Source organism: Echinops telfairi, unplaced genomic scaffold, assembly GCF_000313985.2.
Source record: "Echinops telfairi isolate 266 unplaced genomic scaffold, ASM31398v2 ScPeMD7_2291;HRSCAF=2852, whole genome shotgun sequence".
In the NCBI taxonomy this organism is placed as follows: domain Eukaryota; kingdom Metazoa; phylum Chordata; class Mammalia; order Afrosoricida; family Tenrecidae; genus Echinops; species Echinops telfairi.
Window position 1 is genome coordinate 35237004 of NW_022106189.1, and position 24441 is coordinate 35261444.

A 24441-nucleotide genomic window follows, 5' to 3' on the forward strand; every position below is an offset into this window, starting at 1 on the left:
GAGTTAGTCTTGGAAACCCACAGAGGCAATTCTACCCTGTGCTATAAGGTCACTCTAAGTCAGAATCCCTGTGGTGGCAGTGAATTGTTTTTGCTTGTTCTCTGGCTTTTGGACCATGGTCTCTGGGCTACTGTCAGTCTTTATCAGACATTGAATCTGGTTTTCGTTGAAACTTTTTATTGTGAGTTGAGTGGAAGTAGTCTGTGTGTGTGTGTGTGTGTGTGTGTGTGATTTTTAATTTTGTCCTGCATTTTTTCCTCCCATTCCAGCTAACACCTTGTCTTGTGTTCCCAATCAGATCAGTCAGTAACACTTAGTTTTGAAAATGAAAGATTTGAAAAATGACTATTTCTGGCAGTATCTTTTGCGTTTATATGATTTATTGTACCCTGGCTGCCTAATAGAGTTTATTTAGCATTATCAGAAAGGCTAAGTATGGTTCAGTCCTTTCATTTCTATTGGGTCTTACTTCCTTTCTACTGAGGGAAGCATTAGTTACAGAATAGAGGTATTACCCAAACTTGTTTATTTTGTCTGTTTGTCATTTGGATCTAGAGCCTTGTTGCCAACCACAGCTGCTGAAATGAGGGTGTGTCCGTGGGATGACCTGTCCAGTCCAGCAGTCCCTGCCCCCTCCACACACCCCCTCTGACCTGCAGGTGCTTTGTCAGCTGAAATATTTGCCGGACCACCTGCCAAAACCCGGGTCTGATTGCTGTCCTTTGATCTGTCAACCTGAGCCCGAATCAGCCAGGTTGAGACAGCGAAGGTGAAGCGGCAGCAATGTCCACATTTTCTTCTTCGGTGGGAGTCTCATAGAAAAAAAGAACGCATCTCCCTGGTGAGACTGGGGAGAAACGTGAACAGGCAATACAGGAAAAGATCACCTTTACTAAAACAAAAGGAACAGAGACAACGGCAGCACTTGAATTATACTTTTTATTTCTGGCAGTTTTACAAAGATATTTTTTAATGAAAATAATTCCGAGGGTCTTCAAACAGCTACCAAGAAGAACCCCCACTTGTTTGTCAGTTTGTACTGTGGTGGCTTATATGTTGCTGCGATGCTGGAAGGGAGGCCACCACGATTTCAATTGGCAGCAGCGCTTCCAGACTTACACAAAGTAGGAAAAGGACCTGGTGATCTACTTCAAAAGTCAAAATTCGCCAGTGAAAACCTGATGATTAGCAACAGGACATCGTTTAATATCGCGCCAGAAATGAGCCCTTCGGGTGGGAAGGCTCTCAGAAAACGGCTGGGAAGAACTACCTCCTCACAGTAGAGTCTGTGTTGGTGATGTGGATGGAGTCAAGTTTTCAAGATCTTCATTTGCAGACGTGGGACAAGCGACAAGGAGAAGAAACAGCTGCAAGTTTCCATTCATAATTGGAGGGTAGACCGCACAAAATCTGAAATGAAACGGAATGCCTGAAGATAGAAAGCGTAGGCCTTAGGGAATTGAAATGGGCCATATCCAATGGTCATTTTGAATCAAACAATCCCAGAGTCTACTATGCCAGGAATAACAACTTACTGCTGTCAGTGGTAGGATAACACCCACACACCTACAATGAAAATGGATCCCCAACCACTGCCATCTTGTCCATTTCAACTCATGATGACCCAAGGCTGCAAATCTTTATGGGAACAGAGAACCTCATTTTACTCCCACTGAGTGAGTGATGGTTTTGAACCACTGACCTAGTGGTTAGCAGTCCAACACTTACACAATAGTGCCACCAGGGTTTAATATGACTATTATCCAACCTTATGCACTAACCATTTAGGCTAAAAATAAAGAAATCGAAGATGTTACCAAAGCCTGCAGTCTGAAATTGCTGAAACATACAAATAAGATGCATTGACATGTGATTTGAAATGTAATAAAAGTTGGAAGGCAAGAAGAAGGATTACTAATTGGAAAATATGGCCTTGGTGTTAAAAATGACCCCGAATGTTGCATGATAGAATTTTGTATGACCAATGATCTGTTTGTTGAAAATACCTTTTTTTTCCAATAATGTAGACAGCCACTGTACATGTGGACCTAAATGAATGGAATACACAAATCAAATAAGCTACATTTGTGCAAACAGACAATGAAAAAACTTAATATCATAGTCAGCACAAGGCCACGGCCAAGTGTGGAATAGACCAGCAATTGCTTATGCAAACAAAAGTTAAAGCTAAAGAAAATGAAAACAAAGTACATTAGTATATCCCACCTGAACAGATCCTCCAAGAATAGATTTGATGCATTGAATACTAATGACCAAAGATTAGTCATGGGATGACATTAAGAGCATTGTGAAGAAAGCAAACCGAAAATCAAACTCACTGTCATCTGGTGGATGCCGACTCACAGCAACCCTATAGGACAGGGCAAAACTGCCCCTCTGAGTTTCTGAGACTGTAACTCCTTGTGGGATTAGAAAGCATGGTCTTTCTTTCAAGGAGTGGTTGGTGGGTTCAAACTGCTGACCTTGTGGATAGCAGTCCAACACGTAACCACTCCACCACCAGGTTTCCTATAAAAAAAAAGCCACGGTCAGGAAAAGGGGTCATGGAAGGTGATATAGTTAGTTTATTGTGCCAACCTGGCCGATAAACACGTGTAGGGTTAATTGAAGGGCGGAGGGATAAAAAGCTCGGTGAGTCTCGCCTTTCGAGTTCTCCGGTCTCTTGCTTTCTGATGGTCGGACTAGGGTGCAGCTGCCTTAGCCAGTTCCCTGCTTCAGCTTGCAAGGCTCACTTCCTGCAAGGCATCCCTGAGAAGAAGCCACATGGACCTACCCCGATGCAGCCCTGGGTGCTGGAGCAGCCATGTGAAGACACCTGCCAGCGCTGAGATGCTTACATGCTCACTGATTCGGCTTTCCTCCTGAAGTTGGCATCATTACATGTGTTTTGTGAGATGGAGGAGGACTTTGTGGATTGTTGTCGGACATATGGGTTAATGTTGGACTTGTGGGCTTGGGCAGCACTGGGTTGGGGTGTTTTCTTGATGTGCACTTAACCTTTATATAAAACTCTCTCTTATATATGAGTTTCTGTGGATTTGTTTCTCCAAAGTACCCAGACTAACACAGAAGGCCAAAATGGATGTCAGAAGAGACTCTGAAATTTGCTTTTGAATGCAGAGTAAGTAAAGTGCATGAATTAAATGATGAGGTAAAAGAGTTGAGCAGAAGGTTTCACAGGGTGGCTCCAGAAGACGAAGTAAAGTTTAATATAATGAAATGTGCAAAGACTAGTAATTAGAAAACCAAAGGAAAGAACATGCTCGATATTTCTTGAGCTGAAAGGGCTGAAGAAACAATTCAAACCCCTCATTGAAATACTGAAGGAGTCTATGGACAAAATGTTAAATGACTCCGGAAGCAGCTAAAGAAGATGGAAGGAGTCATTGTATCATAAAAAATTGGTCAACATTCAAGAGGAAGAATGTGATCAAGAATTGATAGTATTGAAGAAAGACGTCCAAAAGGCACTGGTGAAAACAAGACTCCAGGAATTGACAGAAAACCAATTGAGATGTTTCTACAAACAGACACAGAGCTAGAAGTTCTCCTTTTTCTCTGTCAAGAAATTTGGAAGGCCGTTTAATCAATTGGAAGAGATTCAAATTTGTGCGCATTTCCAAGAAAGGTGATCTAACAGAACACACAGCTAAAACTTTGCTGAAGTTTTACTCAAAAACACTTGCATCGACACGGAACTTAAGCCAGATTCAGAAAAGGCATCATTGCTGAGGGTAGATGGATCTTGGCTGAAAGCTGAGACTCTCAGAAAGATGTTTACTTCTGTTTTATTGACGCCAAGGGAATTCAGCTGTATAGTTCATAACAAGTTATGGATAACATTGTGAAGACTGGGAATTCCAGAGCACTGAATTGTGCTCATGTGGAACCTGCACCTCGAGCAAGCGGTAGTAGTAATTCCGACAGAACCAGGGTGGTTTAAAATGAGGACAAATATGTGTGTCGGTGTTGTATCCTTCCACCATGCTTTTTCAGTTTGCGTGCTGAGCGAGAGTCCACAAAGCTGGGTTATGAAGGAGAATGAGACATAGGGGTTGGCAGACAACTCAATAACCTTCGATGTGCAGGTGACATAACCTTGCTTGCTGAAGGGAACGGAGATCTGAAGTGCTACTGATGAAGATCCAAGACTAGAGCCTCCAGTAGAGATTACACCTCAAGATAAAGAACACAAAAATCCTCGCAGCCATTAGGCAACGTTATGCTGAACCGGGAAAAGACTGAAGTTGTCAAGGATTTTATTTTCTCTTCATCCACAAGCAACATCCATGGAAGCAGCCATTAAAAACAAAACAAAAAAATCAAACAGCATATTGTATTGGGCACATCAGCTATAAAAATACCTCTGTAAAGTGTTGAAAAGCGAAGATACCCCTTTGAGTACGAAGGTGAGGCTGATGCAGCTATGATACAGCTATGCAGTATGACTATTTTCCGTCGCTTCACATTTATGTGAAAGCAAGACAATGAGAAAGGACGTCTGGAGAATTGTACTGTACCAGGAAACAGTACTGCAAATAACCTGGACGGCCAGGAGAGCAAGCACACCTGTTCAGAAGGAAGTACAGCCAGGTCGCTCCCTAGAAGACGTCCACTCACATCATTTGGACATCTTATCAGGAAAGACCTGTTCTTGGAAAAGCGCATAATGCTTGGTACACTAAAAGATCAGCGAGAGAGAGAGAGAGAGAGAGAGAGAGAGAGAGAGAGAGAGAAGGGGAAGGAGAGAGAGAAGCTCTTGAAGGAGCTGGATTGACGTGGACACAGTGGCTGCAACAATGGGCGTGAAAACAGCAACAATTGTGAGGCGGCACAGGACCGGGCGTGCTTGTTGTGCTGTACGCGGGTCATTATGGGGCAGACGCGATCCTATGGCACCGTCAACAACTGAGAGGTGGGCAATGGACTTTCCCGAAAGCAATCTGACGGTGTGTATCAAGAACCTTCAAAACATTCATTCTCCAATAGAGTATCCCGTACACGAATTCAGGAATATTTTAGTACTTCATATAAGCTAAAAATGATACCTCAAATTAGTGAGGGGAGAAGATTTCATTTTCGGCAATGCTGAAGACAGTTACAAAGTGTCTAGAAAATTAGATCACAGATCATAAACGTCCTTCTAAATGCCTAGTGAGCTTAAAAAAAAACAGAAACAAAGGAAGAAAGGAACTCCTTAAGAGCCAAATAGCGAGAAGGAATGGGAAAACTGGACATGGGCGGCCTGACGTGCTGCTCTGCCCAGAAGAGGTGCATCCCTGTGAGTACTTAATATCCAGGTGGGCACGGCCTGTGCCTACGTTGGGTGTGGTGGGAGTTAGGCTTGCGTTTCATGTGTGGTTAAAACAAAACAACAAAAACTCTCACTGTCATCAAGTCATACACTGACTCACTGCAACCCTATAGGACAAGGGAGAACTGGCCCTGGGAGTTTCCGAGACCATCACTGTTTACTGTAGTAGAAAGGGTCCCCGTCTTTGTTGCATGTCCCTGCTGGTGGTTCTGAACTGCCAACCTTGCAGATCGCAGCCCAATGCACAGCCACTATACCACCGGGCTAGGGCCTTTGAAAACCTTGAGTGACAGAAATCAGTCACAATAGTCAATTAACTTTGGGAAAAATCTCACCTTTGCATGATTTAACTCATGGCAAGGTCACATATCATAGAAGGTGGGTCCTGATCTGTCCACGGGGAGAACTGTAACGCTCAGCTAATTCTCTGTGTGGATCCTCAAGGAGGATGTGTTCTGGAAGGGAGTCTAAGAAATTATCAACAAACAAACAAAAACACTCCCATTTGTATAATTCCCTCTTCCTAGAGCCTGCTAGTTGATCCATTTGTCGAGTTAATCAGTATTTAGGGGTCACTGGGATTACTAGCCAGGAGCCCTGGTGGTGCAGTGGTTGAAGTGCTCAGCTGCTAACTACAAGGAAAGGTTGATGGTTTGAACCTATCCACCACTCCACAGTCTGCTTCTATAAAGATTTACAGCCTTGGAAACCTTATGTGGCGGTTCCACTCTGTCCTATAAAGAGGTTATAAGTTGGAATAGACTCAATGACAGTGGAGTGTTTTGGCTCGTGAGACTCCTAACCTATAGGTTGTCAGTTTGAAACCACCCAGCACACTCCAGAAGACAGGCCTGGTGATCCTTTCTGGAAAGATAATAACCTTGCAGTTCGACTCTAACATTTGGTATTGCCATGAGTCAGAATTGACTTGATGACAGTGGATTTGGTTTGGTTTTATCAGTATTTAAAATGTAATTCCACGTCTTGGAAACTGTTTAACCAGTAAGAGGACACTCATCAAAATTTGTAGTCATAAATGTATAAGGACGTCCAGTATATTTTATTTGTGATGGACAAAGAAATTGAAAGTCACTCTATGTCCAGTGATAGGGGAATTGTTGAACAAACACTATGTGTCTATTTAAAGGAATAAAGTTGATATGCATGTGTGAAATGGTAAAATACCCACACGACATGTTACAATTAAGAAAAAAACACAAAGCAAACTGTCAACAGAATAGAAATATAATATAAATCACAGTAATTTCAAATTTTTGGCAGAAATATTTAAATAATTAAAACCAGGTAAAACTTATTTTAATTATATATTTTATTTAGCCCAGTATAACTATGGTATTGTCATTTAAACATGAATTCAATATAAAAATTATTAGTAAGTTACTTAGCTTTCTTTTTGTTTAACTAAGTCATCGAAATCTTGTGTATCTGTTATACCTCTGACACATCTCATCTTAGACCAGCTGAATATCAGGTGCTCAGGAGCTACATGTGACTGGCGGCTACCATATTGCATCTACAGAATAGGTGCACAGTGTTCTTAATAACCTCTCAGCCAACTATACTAGTATCACATAAACATAGGAAATGTTCAGAAGGGTACATGAGAAATGGCTACAGTCAGTCATGGTAGCGTGGACGGTGCTCAGGGTTTAGTTTATAGTGGATTATGCAATGAATTGCTATTCACAAGGTCAGCAGTTCAAATTCACCAACTGTTCCTTAGGAGAAAAATGAGGTCTTCTACTACCATAAAGGTTTACAGTCTCGGAAACCAACAGAGGCAGTTCTAGCGCTGCCCTATGGGGTAGTCTATGAGCCAGAATTGATTGCATAGCACTCTTTGAGTAATATTCCAGTTTATTATATAAATATAGCATATGTTGATTAATAAAAAGAAAAATGTTTACTTTCTTTGAGGCACTAAGTCAATATGTAGAAATTGACCTTATGAAAGTAATAAAACCTCAAATCAATACTTACATTCAAGAATGTTTGGGGAAGCATTTTGACAGTGGTACATTAGACTCCACATAATGTCCATTAGGACAATGGTTCGATAAATTTGGTACTTCTCTATAAGATAATGCTTATCATTACATGGGAAGACATTCATGATGTGTCTGAGAACTGAAAGCTTTGAAAATTAAGCACAGGGAACAAGATCCTAATTTTGTATATGGAGAGGGGTAAACATCATGCACAGATAAAGCCACCAATATATTGAGAGTGGCAGTCGAATTATAAGTTTGTTTTTTTTTTTAACTTTTCCTGATTTTGCCTTGTGCACAGACTATTCTATTTATAATGGGAGGGCAGAGAGGAATAAAATATATTTGAAATGAATGGTCCTTGGCCCCTATCTCTGTGCTTTGGAAGCAGTACTCTCTCCTCACTCGGTTGCACGTACAAGTACAGTTGGGCCAGCCTGAAAGTATATCCTCTGTCTACAGTGTTCAATTGCATTTAGTAAAACAAACAGGCCGTTGACTCTTGTTATATGGTGCCAAAGGCCAGATCTGACGTTGGCCTTTCTTTTCTGCATCTTTGGATGTTGGCGAGATAAGAGTTGGGCCGTCACATTTTGAAACAGCAGATTTGGTTATTGAGCTCAGGCTCAGGGCTTCCGGCATCAGTATCTAGATCAGCGGTTCTCAACCTGTGGGTCGTAACACCTTTGGGGGTAGAACGACTCTTTCACAGGGGTCGCCCGATTCATAACCATAGCAAAATGACAGTGATGAAGTAGCCACGAAAGTAATTGTATGGTTGGGGGCGTCACCACGCCATGAGGACCTGTAGCAAAGGGTGGCGGCATTAGGAAGGTTGAGAACCACTGCTCTATATTTGTTTTTGCTCGACTGACTTCATGCTATTGCTTGGTGCCTTATTTTCTTTCTCCCTGCTTCTTTACCGAGCAAGGAAGAGAATGCCTTAGGTAAGTTCTTCAGAGAGCTAACGGATGGAAGGCCCAGAAAAAGGAAAGGTTATTCACCCCCACGAGAGACATGAACCACTGAAAAGTAGATAAGGAATTTATGTAACAACTCTTGGTTTCCCAGTAAATCAACAAATAGGATCTGAACCCCGAGGCCATCTAGGGTTCCTCTTAACCCTTGAGTGGGCGGTATCTTTCCTAGGTGCATGGGAATGTCGAGCTCTCTGTTACGGAGCTTGTGCCATGTATCGCAAAGTTATCGTCGTTTACATCCTGTCCGACATCCTAGTCTTCCAATCACTCCATAGTAGGCTGAGGATGTAAAATTCACATTTTAGGGTAAAATCAATCAGACAGGTTCTGTTGTCTTGGAGACCCTTTACTTTGAAGATATTTGTTCTGTGGGCCCTAACCTTCTTTGGCGACTCAGTTTGTACCAACGGGAGTTGATCTAAATGTCTAAGGTGCATGAAGTAAGACATCAACCGGACAAGTTGTAGAGCGAAACTCCATCTGTGTGGGGTTTTTTTTTCTTTAATCGATAAAATAATCTATCATATATGGTATGTAACCATCTATCATCATCCATCTATCCATGCTGGTGAGCAGATAGAAAAGGGCAAACCATTAGCATTGTTCACCGCTGGAAGGGGTGGGGGGTGGGGGGTGGGGGAATACAAAGAAAATAAAACTAAGGATGGGGTAGTGCAAGGAAGGAGCCTTAATTTTTACTTGATATATCCCTGCACCATTTACATTGTAACGGTTTTGTTTCTCAACTTGAAGCATATTTCATCAAAATCACCAACTGTAATCATAACTGTCCTCTGCCAGGCTTCTCGAACTTTTAAAAATGTGCCCAGAAAGAGTTAACACCGAGAATTGCAGGTGTTTGATCTGAGGACATATCCCTGGTTTGAGGGTGGGGGGAGGCTAGGGATGAGAGGCGGCAAAAATTGGGGAGGGAAGGACAGAGAACAAGGTGGGGGGGCTGGCTGTTCCGCTCTCATCTTCAACCAATAGCAAACCTGGTTCAGGCCCAACCCACATTTGTGGAGACTATTTTAGGAGTCAGCGTTTGCCTGTTGTCACTGGTAGCCTGTAGGAGAAGAAGTGAACTTTCAAGTTCAGCTACGCGGAGCCTGTTTCTCCTAAATTTGGAAGGTAAATAATCAGCTAATTCGTGTGTTCATTTTTCTGTCTGGTGTGTCGTTAAGACCCTCGTTCGCTAATAATATTAACGGCACTTTGGTTCTGCCTGGTTCTTCTCGACAGAGGGCAAGTCTGGTGGAGTTTTAGGGAGACTCTCTTAGGTAGGCTCTACCTGGCAAGAAGGGGATCTATATGATTTGATTGTGTGCGTTGTGTGCCCTTTCTCCCTCGGTTCCATTGAGAACATTGAGCCATTTTTACAGGAATCTCAATTGCACTTAGCGAATGTCATTGACGAGAGAGAAGGTCACTGAAGTGCTCCCTCCTAACGTTTTAGAATGGGTTCTTGTTCTCTTTTCCATCTCAGTAAAAGTTTCATCACTCTCCTCATTCATGACAAAGCTACTTTAGATGAGAATGCATCGAATAAGAAGGCATTTGGAAAGCGTCATCCAGTGAAAGCCAGTGTTTAACTCCAAGTGCTCTGTTCTGAAAATCACTGGACCCCATCTTTTACCCCACAGGGTGGCAATGGACGCTTATGTGATTCAGATGAATGGCAATAGCGCCCTCCCCGCAGTTCGGGATGTGCAAGTCAACATTGGTGGGAGAAGCCCCTTTCAGGGAAAACTGAAAGGCAGGAAAGCCAGATGGGCTGTGAAGCCCTCGGATATGTCCAACAACACTTTCAACCCCATCCGGGCCATTGTGGACAACATGAAGGTGACGCCAAATCCGAGCAAAGCAGCAATCGCTCTGTCAATTGGTGAGTTGGGGACAGTTGTCGGGGGAGTAGTCATTATCTCCCCTACCCCAATCCCCAAGGGCTGATTGAAAAGATGGAAGTAGAGGGTGAGTCTGATCACTGAGCAGAGAAGAGTAACCACTTGGTGACTTCTTTGTGTTTTTCTTCCCTGAAAAGGGGACCCAACGGTGTTTGGAAACCTGCCTACAGACCCTGAAGTGACACAGGCAATGAAAGACGCTCTGGACTCAGGGAAGTACAACGGCTATGCCCCATCCATTGGTAAGCTCCTCCCAAGACCCTCTGCCCAGGGGCTACCCAGTCTTTTGGTACTGTTATAAGAAAACTCAGTTTTTAGCAGTGCTCCTTGCCTTGCTGATGCATACAGTTCCTAAGGAGGAATTAAGATCAAATGGCCTTTCGGATTTTGGAAAGGAGTCTCAGGGTCCTTAAACATAAGGCACAAAGGTCTAACTCCTTTCCAGGCATCTTTGACAAATGTACACCTTGCTTCTAGATTCCCATTACCTCCTCCCATGGTGTTTCCATCCCATCACCACTCATGAACATGAGGCTTTGGGTCTGGCCAAAGTGACTTCTTACTGAGTCTTCTGGGTCCTGAATTCAACTTATTTATTGCCCTCTGTAAACAGCCTCTTTTGCTTTTATTTCTTGAAGGCTTATCTTAATTGTGATCCTGAGCGCACAGAAATGTATAGTAATGATGTAAAAGGTCAAAAGTGGTAAAAATCCCTAGAACAACAAAGAATTGGGCTGTCATTTTGAGAGAATACAAGGTTGTTTCTGACTGAAGAACAATTTTTCCTATTGATGTTTAAATCATCCCTACTTAAGAAAAATTTCCACCCAGAAGTTTTTGGTAAAATAAGTGATTCCTCAGTTATGTTTCAGGGTCAAACATTTCCCCCTCTGTGCATATGTGTACATAGAAGTGTATTCTATGTAGAATAATAACCCTGTTTCAGGCTAGAATAGAATCTAAAAACCCTTCAAAGCAGTACATTTTAAAAATAAAATTTCTTACAAGAATCAAAGTCAAGATCAAAAATGGGTTATGAAGTTTACCATGACTTTCATATCCCAAGTCTAGGCAACGGAGTTCATCCCAAGAGACAACACCAAGTCTCCCTTTGAAAAATAAATGTTCAGAGGAGGGAAATTTCACATAAAGGGAAATCTGGATAGCAAACAGACACCTAAGGAAATGTTTTTCCTCGTTAACAATTAAGTGCTAACTTACATAGCTGTGGGAGACCAGCCCTTGGTGTGTATTAAATGAGCAAACACTGTGAAACAGCCCTGGCCTTGCTACGGGAAGGCCATCCTTTTGGAGAACCTTGCTGTAACAATGATCATGTGTCTATAACTGCCTGTACTTGACACTTGTAAGCCAATATTTGGAAATATTATATATGAAAATAAAGAAGTAAACAACAAAAAAGAACCCCAGGTATAGCTAAATTATAGAATTAAAAATAACTTTAAATGGATTTAATTTATTGAATACATTGTTTGCAAGTTTTCAGAAAGGATAGAATCAGAGGATTATCTGGAAGAGATTTAGGAGTAATCTAAATCCATGCTTTTATAGAGAAAAGCACACAGTAATTAAGGTAGTGTAGAGTATCTCATTGTGCGGGGAGCTCTTGTTATTGTCTGTTGTGTTTGACAGTGGGGAGAGCTGAACTAAGCAGTCTGTTCTGGGCCACCTCACTAAGGCATCACTGCTGATGAAGGGGAGAAGCCCTCCTGCTCACTCTCTGACTCTTTTCTTTCAGGCTACCTAGCCAGTCGAGAGGAGATTGCTTCTTATTACCACTGCCCTGAGGCACCCCTGGAAGCTAAGGTGAGCCTGATACAAGGGCCCAGCTCGGAACTGCCTTTTTCCTTGTTTTTGGTCCAAAAGGAATGCAAGTTCAGGATTGGGTGGAAGTGGAAAATAATCGCCCTTTAGTCATCAGAAGACTTCTTATATAGTGGGAATGAGAAAGATGAGGCTGCCTACTCCTCTCAAGATTTACTGCTTCGGAAACCCACGGGGGCAGTTCTACCCTGTCCTGTAGTGTCGCCATGAATTGCATTCATTTGATGGCAGTGAGTTCTGAGTTTATATAGTGGAGACCACCAATCCGTGACTGTTGAGTCACAGATTTGACGTATGATAAGAATGTGACATACGACTTAAGTGATGTCGCTCTCCAGGGAACTTGAAGGGCTCAGAGGTTTGATTCTCTGCAGGAGACCATTGGAAAACAATTCATATGCACTTCGTCATTGAGAAAAAATTTTTTCACCAGTAAGAGCTTTTAGAATGTGCGGCTTCTTTCACTCACTGAAAGGTCACTCCGATTGGGGAGATTATGACACCATGGCACATTGAAGTGATGGCAATGCCAAGTTTAAGATGAAATGTTATCCTTCCTTCTGTTTTCTGTTGCCTAATATAGGAGATGCCCTTTGTCTGTATTTCAAAGAAGAGCCAGGCTTCAAATCTCTGGCTCAAAGTAAATAAATAACCAGGTAAAAAAGTCCAAGGCCATCATGCTGTCCCAAGGCGTGTGATGAGTCATAGCCAATCTATCCTTTTAAAGCCACTTACAGAGAGAGAGAGAGAGAGAGAGAGAGAGAGAGAGAGGCCAACGTTTTCAACAGCATTTAGATACGGACATATGTAAAGATATCTATTTCTCTTGGTTTGGGTGCAGTACAGCCTGTATTAGAGCTTCAATTCTGAGCACCCCAGTTTGCAACAGGCTGTGGATGGCAGTGACAGCTCAAAATCCATTTGCAGGGTCACCTAATAGATTCAGCCCCCGTTGAATTCTTTCTGATCATTAACCAGGGATGTAGATAGTCTTGCCCTCAGACAGGGTGCCTTGCAGAGTGGGATAGTCCACCCATCTCCAACCTGCCCAGCCAGAGGCAGGCTTTCTCTTGGGACTTGCCTGGGTAAATCCTTGATGGAGGGCATCTACTGGGAACAGTACAGGGGTTGCATAGTCACGAGTCAGGCCTTATCAGTCTCCCCTCACTGCCTTGGTTGGAGGGCCCTGGACCAGTATGGTAAGCCCTTCTATCTAACAATGTACATCTCCCAATCATGGTCCCATCCTGTCTAGCTGTGATGTGTTGGTCTGCCACCGAATGATGAATTTGTGACCATCTCCTTTGTGTTCCAGGACTTGTTTAAGCAGTTGTGTGGCTCTGAATCCTTGGGTGCCATTGTGGCCTTGTGCTAAGGGCCTCCCGCATCCGGGGTCTGTGTCTGTGTCTTTGTCCCCTTAAAGAGTTAATAAACTCTGTTTGAGATTGGGGGTCTCTTTTGTACCCTTGAACAAGCCCCCGCTACCCTACCCAGAACTTGTGGAAGCACCTTTAGGGTTGCCCCCATCACACCCTCACCAAGTTCCACTTTTCTGCTCTCACAGGATGTCATTCTGACAAGCGGCTGCAGTCAGGCGATCGAACTCTGTTTAGCTGTGTTGGCCAATCCAGGACAAAACATCCTAATTCCTAGGCCTGGCTTCTCACTCTACCGGACTTTGGCAGAGTCTATGGGAATTGAGGTCAAACTCTACGATCTGTTGGTAAATGACTTTTCATTTCAGACTCAAGTGGCTACAAGGAACTGGGTGGTCCAGGTCACAGATTGCTTTGTTTTGTCCTTAACACTCTAAGTTTCTCAGAATCATCTTAGTACCCTCACCCTTTCTTCCTCTCCAGCCTGAAAAGTCTTGGGAGATTGACCTGAAACAATTGGAATCTCTGATTGATGAGAAGACAGCGTGTCTCATCATTAATAACCCATCAAACCCCTGTGGGTCCGTTTTCAGCAAACAGCACCTTCAGAAAATTCTGGCAGGTAAGCCCACCTGGCGTCATAGAGGAGGATGCAGAGGGGACCCCCTAGCTTGTTTCTGGGGTGAGGAAGAAAGAGTAGTTCCGTACATTCCAAACCTAGGACAGAGGGAAGGAGTTCTTGGAGGTCTCTACTCTCAGCAGGTCGTGGGCATATGGGACGTGGCTAAAAGAAGCAATAAAATAAGAAACATGAGCCTCGTGACCACTCCCACGCTGGAAGCCGGGGTTGACATATCTAGTTAATGACATGACCAATTGAGGCTTGATACCCAAGAAGAATTAGAAAAAAATCACAGTTCTTCAAGAGGAAGAAGATGAGACGCACAAATAACGAACTGCAACATGCAAATAAGACGGAGTGACTGTGAAGTGTTAAGGCAAATCCACGGAACATCACTGCCTTGCGTTTCTTTTCTTTTCAGTGGCTGCAAGACAATGTGTCCCCATCTTAGCCGATGAGATCTATGGAGACATGGTGAGTCCTGGCAGGATGCATCACCCACGGATCTCTCCACCTCAGATTGTTTTGTGGGGAGCTTCGAAGGTAGTTATTGAAACTATCAGAAGCAGCGCCTAATTATTTCAGTCCTGAAAACCAGCCTCCCTGTACTCTGAACAGCACATAGGTGTGCAGGCAGGAGGCCTGGCAGCACAGGAGTTAAGAATGAGTTTGCCAATCGGAAGGTTGGCCGTTGGAAACCCACTCAGTGGCGCCGTGGGAGAAAGAATTGGTGACCTGCTTCTGTCAAGGTGACAGCTAAGAAAAGCTTAGGGGGCAGTTCTATTCTGTCACATGGGGGTCACTGTGTGTCTACAACCTGTAAGAAGAGTAAAAATATGTGTGTGATAGCAAAGATGGGGAGGCCTGGTTCACTGAGATGTTTGCAAGAAGACAACTCTAATGAGCACCTCTTGTCCTCAGGTCTTTTCAGATTGCAAATATGAGCCCCTGGCCACCCTCAGCACCAAGGTGCCCATCCTGTCCTGTGGTGGGCTGGCCAAGCGCTGGCTGGTTCCTGGCTGGAGGCTGGGCTGGATCCTCATCCATGACCGAAAAGATATTTTTGGCAACGAGGTGAGAATGAGGTGGTGAAACAGTGTGCCTGGTCTGTGTATGCTTCCTTTTTTGTGGATTTTTTTCCCTTCTGCTTCTTAGCCCCACGGTTCAGGATGTCTAGGAAGACACTAGAGGAGCCTTGGTATAGAGCAGCGGTTCCCAACCTGTGGGTTGCAACCCCTTTTGGGGGTCGAACGACCCCTTCACAGGGGTCTCCTGATTCATAACAGTAGCAAAATTGCAGTCAGGAAGTAGCAATGAAAATAATTTTATGGTGGGGGGGTCACCACAACATGAGGAACTATATTACAGGGTCATGGCATTAGGAAGGTTGAGAACCACTGGTATACAGGGTTACATTTTGGGCTGCTAACTGCAGATCAGCAGTTCAAACCCACCAACCACTCTGTAGGAGCAAACTGAGGCTTTCTGCTCCCAAAGAGATTTACAGTCTCAGAAACTTAAAGGGACAACACCTACTCTGTTCCCTAGGGTCTCTATAAATCAGAATTGACTCGATGGCAGTGACGTTTGTTTGACTGTTTTGAGTTTGAGAAAGACAGTGGCGAAAGAGGGTATCAGTTATTTCTGTTCCAAGACCAGTTTCCCTGTATCTTGTTCTGTGAGGAAGTTGCCTCGATTTCTGAATTTAGGATTCCCCCCAAAGGAAAGAATAACAGGCATGCCTTCTAATGTTTGAGGATTTATTATGTGCCGTGCTTTCTAGACAAGCACACTGTTCATTCTGTTGTTGAGAATAGACACACAGCAAAACATATATCGGTTCAGCAGCCTCTACCCGAATCATTCCGGGACACTGGGCACGTTGCTCAAGTGGTGCAACCACTCTGGTTCTCATCCCTCCCCTATAAGGTCTGTCTAATCTTTGGGGTTGCTGTTATCTCATTGCATATCCATTATGTAATCATGACCACCCCCAGTATTCACTCCATCGCACTGCTGAGGGAAAGGGTGGCACAGAAGAATGCTATCAATTGTCAGGAGTCATACAGCAGGTGTGTGACAGAGCTGGGCTGCAAACCCACGTGGCCTGAGGTCAGAATGTCACCAGGCACCATCACTTCCCCTCTCCCAAGATTAAAAATCTGATAGAAACAACGGTCAGAGCAAGAACCCAGGATCAGGGCTGCTTAATTAAGGCTGCGTTTCCTTGTAGATCCGAGATGGGCTGGTGAAGCTCAGCCAGCGGATCCTGGGACCCTGCACCATTGTCCAGGGAGCCCTAAAAAGCATCCTGCATCGCACGCCTCAGGAGTTCTATGACAAGACGCTAAGCTTCCTCAAGGTAAGTGAGATGAAGACCTTCCACTGCAGCGTCAGGGAACGGCACCACTGGAACCGGGAATCCCTGGTCTTCATTTCTGGAGCCATGTGCTATTGTGGTCTCCTATCTGTCCAGAAGATGGGATCCATCTATGTTTCCCCTCTCACGTTTATCCCTGCCCACCATTGGTACCAGTGCCTGAAGACCACCGGGCTTTTTCTGGTTGATTCCTTCTGCTAGGAGAACAAACCTAGGTTCCTGATGCTCAATGCTGGCTCTCTTCATGGCTTGGTTTTCTCTTACCTAAACACCGATTCTTGATTTCTCTCAACCTCCTCTTGTAGTCTAACGCCGATCTCTGCTATGGGGCATTGGCTGCTATCCCTGGACTCCGGCCAGTCTGCCCTTCCGGGGCCATGTACCTCATGGTGAGTATATGAGTGGCAGGTGCTAGATCTATATATGTTGTAAAGCAAAGGGAAACCGCTCCACCCGGCTGCCAGAGGTGGTCATGCAAGGTGTGTGCACTGACAACTCAGGAGTCACCATTCAGAATGACAGTGACTCCCAAGTCCAGCTGTCTTGTTCTGAATCGTTCCACAGATGTGATTTCACCTGTGTTCAAAGAGCTCTTAAAAGGACAATTCCACAGTTTGGGCAACCATTTGATGTCCATACACAAGGAAGACATACGACACAGATAACAGATTTTTCCCACAACTATCGTTGTGACTGTGTGTGGGGTGTGTGTGCTACTGGCATTTTGTGGGACTCATTGCTGAGTCTATTCTGACCCGTAGCAGTGCAGGACACGCTAAATCTCCTATATTGGGTGGAACAGAATTGTCTAGCCCACTATCATGTTAATAGTGCCTCTTTTGAGATACACTAGCATTCTATATCTCCAACTGTCATTTATCAGCATCCTAAAAGGATGCTGTGACTATAAGTATATAGTCACTATAAATACATTGTAACTATAAATAGATCTTCTCTTCCCGGTGTCAAAGGTCATGAGTCCACCAGTGCTTGCTAGAGCCCCAGGCTGAGTTGTCTGCAGTGAAGTTCCCAGGCGACTTCTAGAAAATTCCCTACCTTACCTTCCAACATCGGGAGTTGGCCCGCCTTCCCTCCTCCTGACAAGTTTGCCCCTTCCTTCTATGGTTGGTACAGGTTGGCATTGAGATGGAGCACTTCCCCGAATTCGAGAATGACGTGGAGTTCACTGAGCGGTTATTTGCCGAGCAATCTGTCCACTGCCTCCCGGCTACGGTGAGTGCTTGTCTCTGAGCATGTCCTCTGCAGTTTCTAGAGCCCCAGGAGCCGCCCGGAACTGGCCTGTGGCTCCTTGTTACTTGCCCGGGAGTTTATTCTGACTCAGGGCTACAGTTCCAGGGTAGAACTGCCCCACAGGGCTCTCTTGACTATATTATTAACAAAAGTAGACTGACAGGTTTTCTCCAAGTGCCACTGGGTGGGTTCGAACCACCAACCTTTAGGCTCAAGGTTGGGTGCAACCCATTTCCACCACCCAAGGACTTTAGCCTTCCCTATCCCCGGCCCCATCTGGCTTAACAAAGAATATTCTCGTTTGATTAGATTTACTTATTTAGATTAAAGTGGCTATGTCTGATGTCCTCTATTTAAAATTTGCTTCTCTCCCCTCCCTATCCCACCTGTACCTGAAATACAAGTTGTGACCCACCCGAAGTTCGAGGAGACCCAGCTGTCCCAAGGTTTCCTTTTAAAGATGAATGAACCCAGTTACCAAGTTGGGCCCTCCGGGCTGGGGCTGGGATGGACCCAGGTTGTTTGGGGCTGCCCAGTCGATTCTTCCTCACAGGGGCCCTGCCCCATCCTGCTCCATCCGCTCCATGGGGGCTCGCTCGAGCCCCTTGTTGTGGCCACTGTGTCTACCCATGACTGCCTCTTGCTGATGGGGGTCCTGGCCATTGATGGGGGGGCGGGGTCTGGGACCAGAGCCAGCTCTCCTGGAGATGACAGGCTCTTCTTTTTTGCAGTGCTTCGAGTACCCGAATTTCTTCCGGGTGGTCATCACCGTGCCCGAGGTGATGATGCTGGAGGCCTGCAGCCGCATCCAGGAGTTCTGTGAGCGGCACTACCAAGCTGAGGGAAGCCAGGAGGAGTGTGACAAATAGGCCTTCGTCCATCCTCCTGAAGATGTGTCTCATTCAGAGCGGGCTCGGCTGGCCTGCTGCTCCCCTGGGAATGGGTGCCCCTATGGGGAGAGGGCCCTCAAAAAAACACAACACCACATCAAGAGCACAGCATGCTTCTGCTTTCCTCCCTAGATCTACATATACACTCTGGGGCTCAGGGTCCCCTCACACTCTTCTCTGTGGGAGGGACTCCCTAGCTCATTAACATGACCCCTGCCATAGGGCTTCTCCTTTTCCCGGGGAATACTGGGTGAGCGGAGTTTACAAAGGTGCAGCAGAGACAAGGAAGGGAAGAAAGAAAACTGGAGAGAGAGAGAGAGAGAACTTGAGTGCTCCCACATTTCCTCGCCCTAACAGTAAGAACGCACTTTCCCCAGTCAGGTCGGAAGCCCCACTCTGTGCCATCCTCACTTCCGGAACCCCTCACTGTATGCAGTGCAGCCAAAGCGGGGAACAAGAGGGCACACCTGTATTTAATAATCACATCCTAAATGCATCAGGAAAATTTGCTCCTTGAAGGATTCCTGGCTGAAATATTTTCTTGGATTTTTTAGGGGTGGGGGTGGGGAGGTGGAAGCATTTTGTGATGTAAAGAAACATCTTCTTAATTGATCGACTTTGTAAATTCACATCGATATGTCTCAAGCTTTCGTAAAGAGGCACAGCAGTGCCAAGGAAAGGAGAAATCAGAGGCTCCCTCCCCCAAAATGCTGCTGAGTCAGAGCCAGGAATATCCTCCCTTGTGATGGAATCTTTCTTCCTTTTGCTATAACATTGATGTTGATTTATTGACATATATTATGTTATCTTTTCATATGTTTTGTAAGAAACATTTATATTGTCAAGATTCTTTATTTTGGCAAGGGCATAAATTATTATTTTTCTTCTTTTTTTAAAAAATAAAATGTACTAACGATGCTCCTCTGTGGTGGTGTGGGTTTTTTTTCCCCCTTTAGGGGGATTTCTATCACGCAATCTGATGTATTACCAACTAGGTCTCACTTGTTTCTTCGCAGATGTACTGATTTCTGGAGTTACTTATGACTTATTATTCCTAAAATATTTTATCTGGGAACTCAACTTCTGGCTGCTTATCTACAATGAAGACAACCAATTCTGACCCTCTGGGCATTGCCTTCATACTTACAACGTTTTAGATCCCTTACCTCAGCTGCTAACTGGAAAGTTGGTGTTCCAACCACCGAGTGTCTCCTCACTCACGGGAAACACCTGGTGATCTGCTCCCATAGAGAGCATCTCTTTGTGTGCAGGCTGCTCTGACCGCTCTCCGAGACTCCATGGGACTGAGGAACTGGCCCCATAAGGTTTCCCAGGCTGTAAATCTTTCCAGAAGCCAACTGTCACGTCTTCCTCCTATGGAGCTTCTGGTAGGTTCAAACCACTGACCTCTTGGGTTAGTAGCTGAGACCTTTAACCGCTGTCTCTAAGAAACCCCATGGAGCAGTTCTACTGGGTTACATGGGGTCACTGGGCCAAAAATCAATTTGATGGTACCTATCAACAGCATCAGCATGTCAGGCCCCAAGTTCCTATCCTTGGCCAGATCCACTAACCGTTCACTGGGCAATGAAGTTGAAGTAGTTCATCTTGACCCAGGAAATGTTTGTTATCTACATGGCATGACCTTTGGGTCTGCAAACCCTCTTAGGTATAGATGCTTGTCTAAAAATGTCCTCACCATTTCCCTTAGAGGAGGGAGCTTGAAGTTATCTTGAAAGGTTGAGGGCAAGGATCGACCATAACCAGTCTGAAGATTCCTCACCGTGAGAAGTCTTCCTTTATCTAGAAGAACATCAGATTTCAACCCTACCAGTTATACCCAATTTATTTCCCTCATAAAAATTAGCATACAATGCCTTCTTTTCAGCCTCCATTTGATGTCTGTGAACCTAAAGGTTCCCTTGCCATTTCTTTGGCAAACCCAAGAGAAACGATTGACGGCAAAGGTTCAATTGTGTGTCTCCTGCATATCTTCCCTCCCTGTTATTTTCCAAAACTGCCCGACCCTTCTCTCCCTGTGCAGCCCACCCCATGGTTTTTGACCAGAAATAAACAGGTTTACTCAGGTTTCCCCAGGATGACCGAATTCTACATGAATGTCTAACACTTTCAAATTCCCTTGTTGTCAAGGGTTCATGAGGGAGAGGGGAGCGGGGAGGGAGGGGAAAATGAGGAGCTGATGCCGGGGGCTTAAGTGGAGAGCAAATGTTTTGAGAATGTTGAGGGCAATGAATGTACAAATGTACTTTACACAATTGATGTATGTATGGATTGTGATAAGAGTTGTATGAGCCCCTAATAAAACAATTTTAAAAAACTGACCAAAAAAAAAAAAAAGAGAAAATAATGATGGCAATATATGTACAAATATGCTTGATACAATTGATGTATGGATTGTTGTAAGAGCTGTAAGAGCCACCAATAAAATGATCTTTTAATAGTAAAGAATGAATAAAATTATCCAAAACATTCCCTTGTTGTCTGCCTTCTCACAAAGGATTCAAATGGATATGAAAACATGAAAAATAATACACTCACATTGGACAAATGCCAATGATTACCCCCCACACACCCTGCCAAGAACCAATGCTTCTCCTTCCCACCCTTGAGTCACCCAGTGTCTTCTATGTGGTCATTAAAGTTAAATTAAAAAAACCCAACAGAACAAAACTCTCATCCAATGGATTCCAACTCCTACAGACCGGTATAGGGGTTCCAAGACTGGTTAACGCTTTACAGAGCAGACAGGAGCCTAGTGCCTAACCCACAGCATCGTCAGTTGCTTATTTACATTGTAGTTCCATTGTTCTGAGATGTATAAGCCTATGTGTGGGAAGTTTCCCTTTTGTCTATCTTCAAGTACTGTACTCAAATTTGTCATTTTACTTCAAACGAGAAGGCATTTCTGAGGCTCTCAAGACCTCAGTATCTGTAAGTGAAAAAGAACTCTCCCAAGTGGACGCAACACTAAAGAAAAGCAAAATTCACGAAAAATAAACTCATGAGTGCAACTTGTGCTCTGCAGTTGGTGGCGGCAGGGGTGACAGTGGAACAGAAATGGGAGTCGAGATACCAGGAGGGTAGGGGGAAGGTGGGGAGAGGAGGGGAGGAATAGGGGACCGATCGCAATGATGGACATATAACTACCCCCACCCCCGACCCCCAGGGGGACAAACAACAGAAACCATGGGGGAAGGGAGACAGCGGTCGGTGTAAGATATGAAAATAATAACTTTAATTTATCAAGGGGTGATGAGGATGGGGCGTGAGGGAGGGAAAAAAGGAGTTGATAAGGGTTCAATAAAAAGCAAATGTTTAGAAAATAATGATGGCAACATGTACAAAATATGCTGGATATAACCGATGTATGGATTGCTCTAAGAGCTGTTAAGAGCCCGCAATAAAATGGTCTTCTAATAAAAAAATAATTTTATGAACGACTTGAATTATAAACTAGCTAATATTCAACAATAATAAATAAAACCGTCTATTAATGTCATTGTTTCAGTTATCCTTAGGGACTATATCAGCTAAAAGTATTGACTTGTACCCAAATAAAGAGTGCTCAAAAATAATTAAATTAAAAAATAAAATAAAAAGAGTGCTCTTGATTGAAAAATAAAAGATTTGAACTGTGAATTCTCTTCTTATTCCGGAGTCACTGGCTAGGAACCGCCTAATTCCCCAGCACTGCGGAGCTACAGCTGCTCCCTTCTCATCATTCTGGGAGATTCCATCCAGGCAGAAGCACCCAAGGGTGGGCGCAGGCGCAGAAGTAGACGCGGGAACTGGCGCCGCGGGCGCATGCGCACACGCGCAGCCCGGCCCGCTTAGCACGCAGGCGCAGAACTCGAGACCCCCGGTGACTGATTCCTTGCTCCCGAGGGAAAGGTATTCCACATTTCTTGCTCCAGCTGTTCTCCCCCAAGGTAACTACTTGCCTTAGGAGCCTCTTCTCTTTCCCCCTTTGTCTCCCATTTGTGCCCTATCCCCCCAGAGGCTTCCAGAGAAGTCCCCGAGTCACCCCTGGGTGTTGCAAGCCGCTGTGCACTTCCTCCCCCGAGGCCTGGTGGCCGGGGCACAAGGCGGGGGGGAAGCGCGAGGCTTTGTGCCCCCATAAAGAATTACCGTCTTAGGACCCCACAGGGACATTTCTACCCTGCCCTAGAATATCTGTAATAGCTTCACCGGGAGTCATCCTATTCGCTGCAGGGAGCTTGGTTTGGGAGGATGGCTACGATTTAAAAAGACAGATAACAGTGAATATTAGCAAGATGTGGCAAAATTAGAATTCTTAAACACCGCTGGTGGGATCGTGCAGTTTTGCAACCACTTTGGAAAAATGGCAGTTGCTAAAAAGTTTGAATACACAGAATATGACCCAGCAATTCCACTTCTAGGTATACCCGTGATAGAGGGAAACATAACTTGTACATAAACATTCATAGCAATAGTAGCACCAAAGTAGAAATAACCCAAATGTCTTATCAAGTGACATACAGATCAATAAAAGTCAATGGAATATTATCTGGCCATAAAAATGAATGGAGTATTAGTACAAACACATCAGGTATGGGTGTTGAAAATATTGTACTGAATGAAAGAATACCATCACAAAGACATAGAGTGGACAAATGGTTAGAGAAACAGAAGAGATTAGTGGTTGCCTCCCAACTAAATGGGCATGGGGTTTCTTTGCGGGCTGATGGAAATATTCAAAAATTGATTTTTGGCAATGGCACAACTGTGAATATATTTAAAACCTCTGATGGGTAAATTATAAAACCTCTTGCGCTTGAGTTGATTCTGATGTACAGCATTCCTACAGGACAGAATAGGACTACCCTATAGAATTTCCAGGTACAGCCAGAATGCCCTTTCCAGGCAAGGATGGCGGGCTTCGTCTTATGTCCCTGGGACACCAATCCCTGGAGAACATTATGCTTGATAAAGTGGAGGGGCAGCAAAAAGGTGGAAGGCTCAGTGAGGACGGACACTGGCTGTAACCCTGAGGATGGTGCAGGACCGAATGGTTCCATTCTGTTGTACAGAAGGTCACTATGAGTCAGAGCCGACTGGACAGCACCCAGCAGCAACATAGACCCCAAGCCTATAGTCTTCCTGAGGCCGACTCTGCCTATTTCTCATGGAGCGGCTGGTGGATTTGAACCTCTGACCTCACTTAGCAGCACCTCTGGGTGAATTATGTGCTAGAGCTTTTTTTTTTTTTTAAGGGAGTCGGACTTCTTAAGGACCCACTCATATTTATATGATATTTAAATGATTTTTTATTAAATACCTTTATTGGGGGCTCTTACGTCTCATCACAATCCATACATTCATCCATTGTGTTGAGCACATTTGTACCTATGTTTCCATCATTTTCAAAGCATTTTCTTTCTATGTGAGCCCTTGATATCAGCTCCTCATTTTTTCCCTTTTGTCCCCTTCCTCCCCCGCCCTCCCTCCCTCCCTCATGAACCCTTGATAAGTTATAGATGATTATTTTCATATCTTACATTGTCCTCTGTTGCCCTTCACCCACTTTTCTGTTGTTCGTCCCCCCGGGAGAGGTTAAATGAATTTTCAGAGAAAAAAAAAAAGACTGGTTTGCATTCATCTGTTTATGGTGGAAAAACAGTGATTTTTTTCAAGTTCAACATACCCACAAGTATTGTGGCCTTTTTTTCCCCTTCAGATGTCACTATTAAAGACAATGATATGCCAGGCTATCAAAAGGTATAGCGTCTGGGGTCTTAAAGGCTTGAAAGTAAACAAGAGGCCATCTAGCTCAGAAGCAACAAAGCCCACATGGAAGAAGCACACCA

The 24441-nt window shown here is 44.3% G+C and overlaps 2 protein-coding genes across 3 annotated transcripts in view; both read left to right on the plus strand.

Moving 5' to 3' along the window:
• Window positions 1-9389: 9389 nt before the first annotated feature.
• On the plus strand, window positions 9390-19510 carry TAT (tyrosine aminotransferase). The gene is made up of 12 exons (XM_004704562.2): window positions 9390-9455; window positions 9968-10209; window positions 10366-10470; window positions 11988-12055; window positions 13638-13796; window positions 13933-14071; window positions 14493-14545; window positions 14993-15145; window positions 16305-16433; window positions 16757-16840; window positions 17586-17684; window positions 18434-19510. Exons 2-12 carry the CDS (start codon window positions 9975-9977, stop codon window positions 18569-18571), a joined length of 1362 nt encoding a protein of 453 aa, XP_004704619.1. The 5' UTR covers window positions 9390-9455; window positions 9968-9974; the 3' UTR covers window positions 18572-19510.
• Window positions 19511-22471: 2961 nt separating this feature from the next.
• ZNF19 (zinc finger protein 19) overlaps window positions 22472-24441 on the plus strand; it is a 76679-nt gene continuing 74709 nt past the window's right edge. Inside the window, exon 1 of one of the 2 annotated variants that reach the window (XM_045293801.1) lies at window positions 22472-22542. The gene's annotated coding sequence lies outside the window, so the exon portion shown is untranslated. The remainder of the gene's footprint in view (window positions 22543-24441) is intronic. The other variant, XM_045293802.1, reaches the window with a different exon arrangement.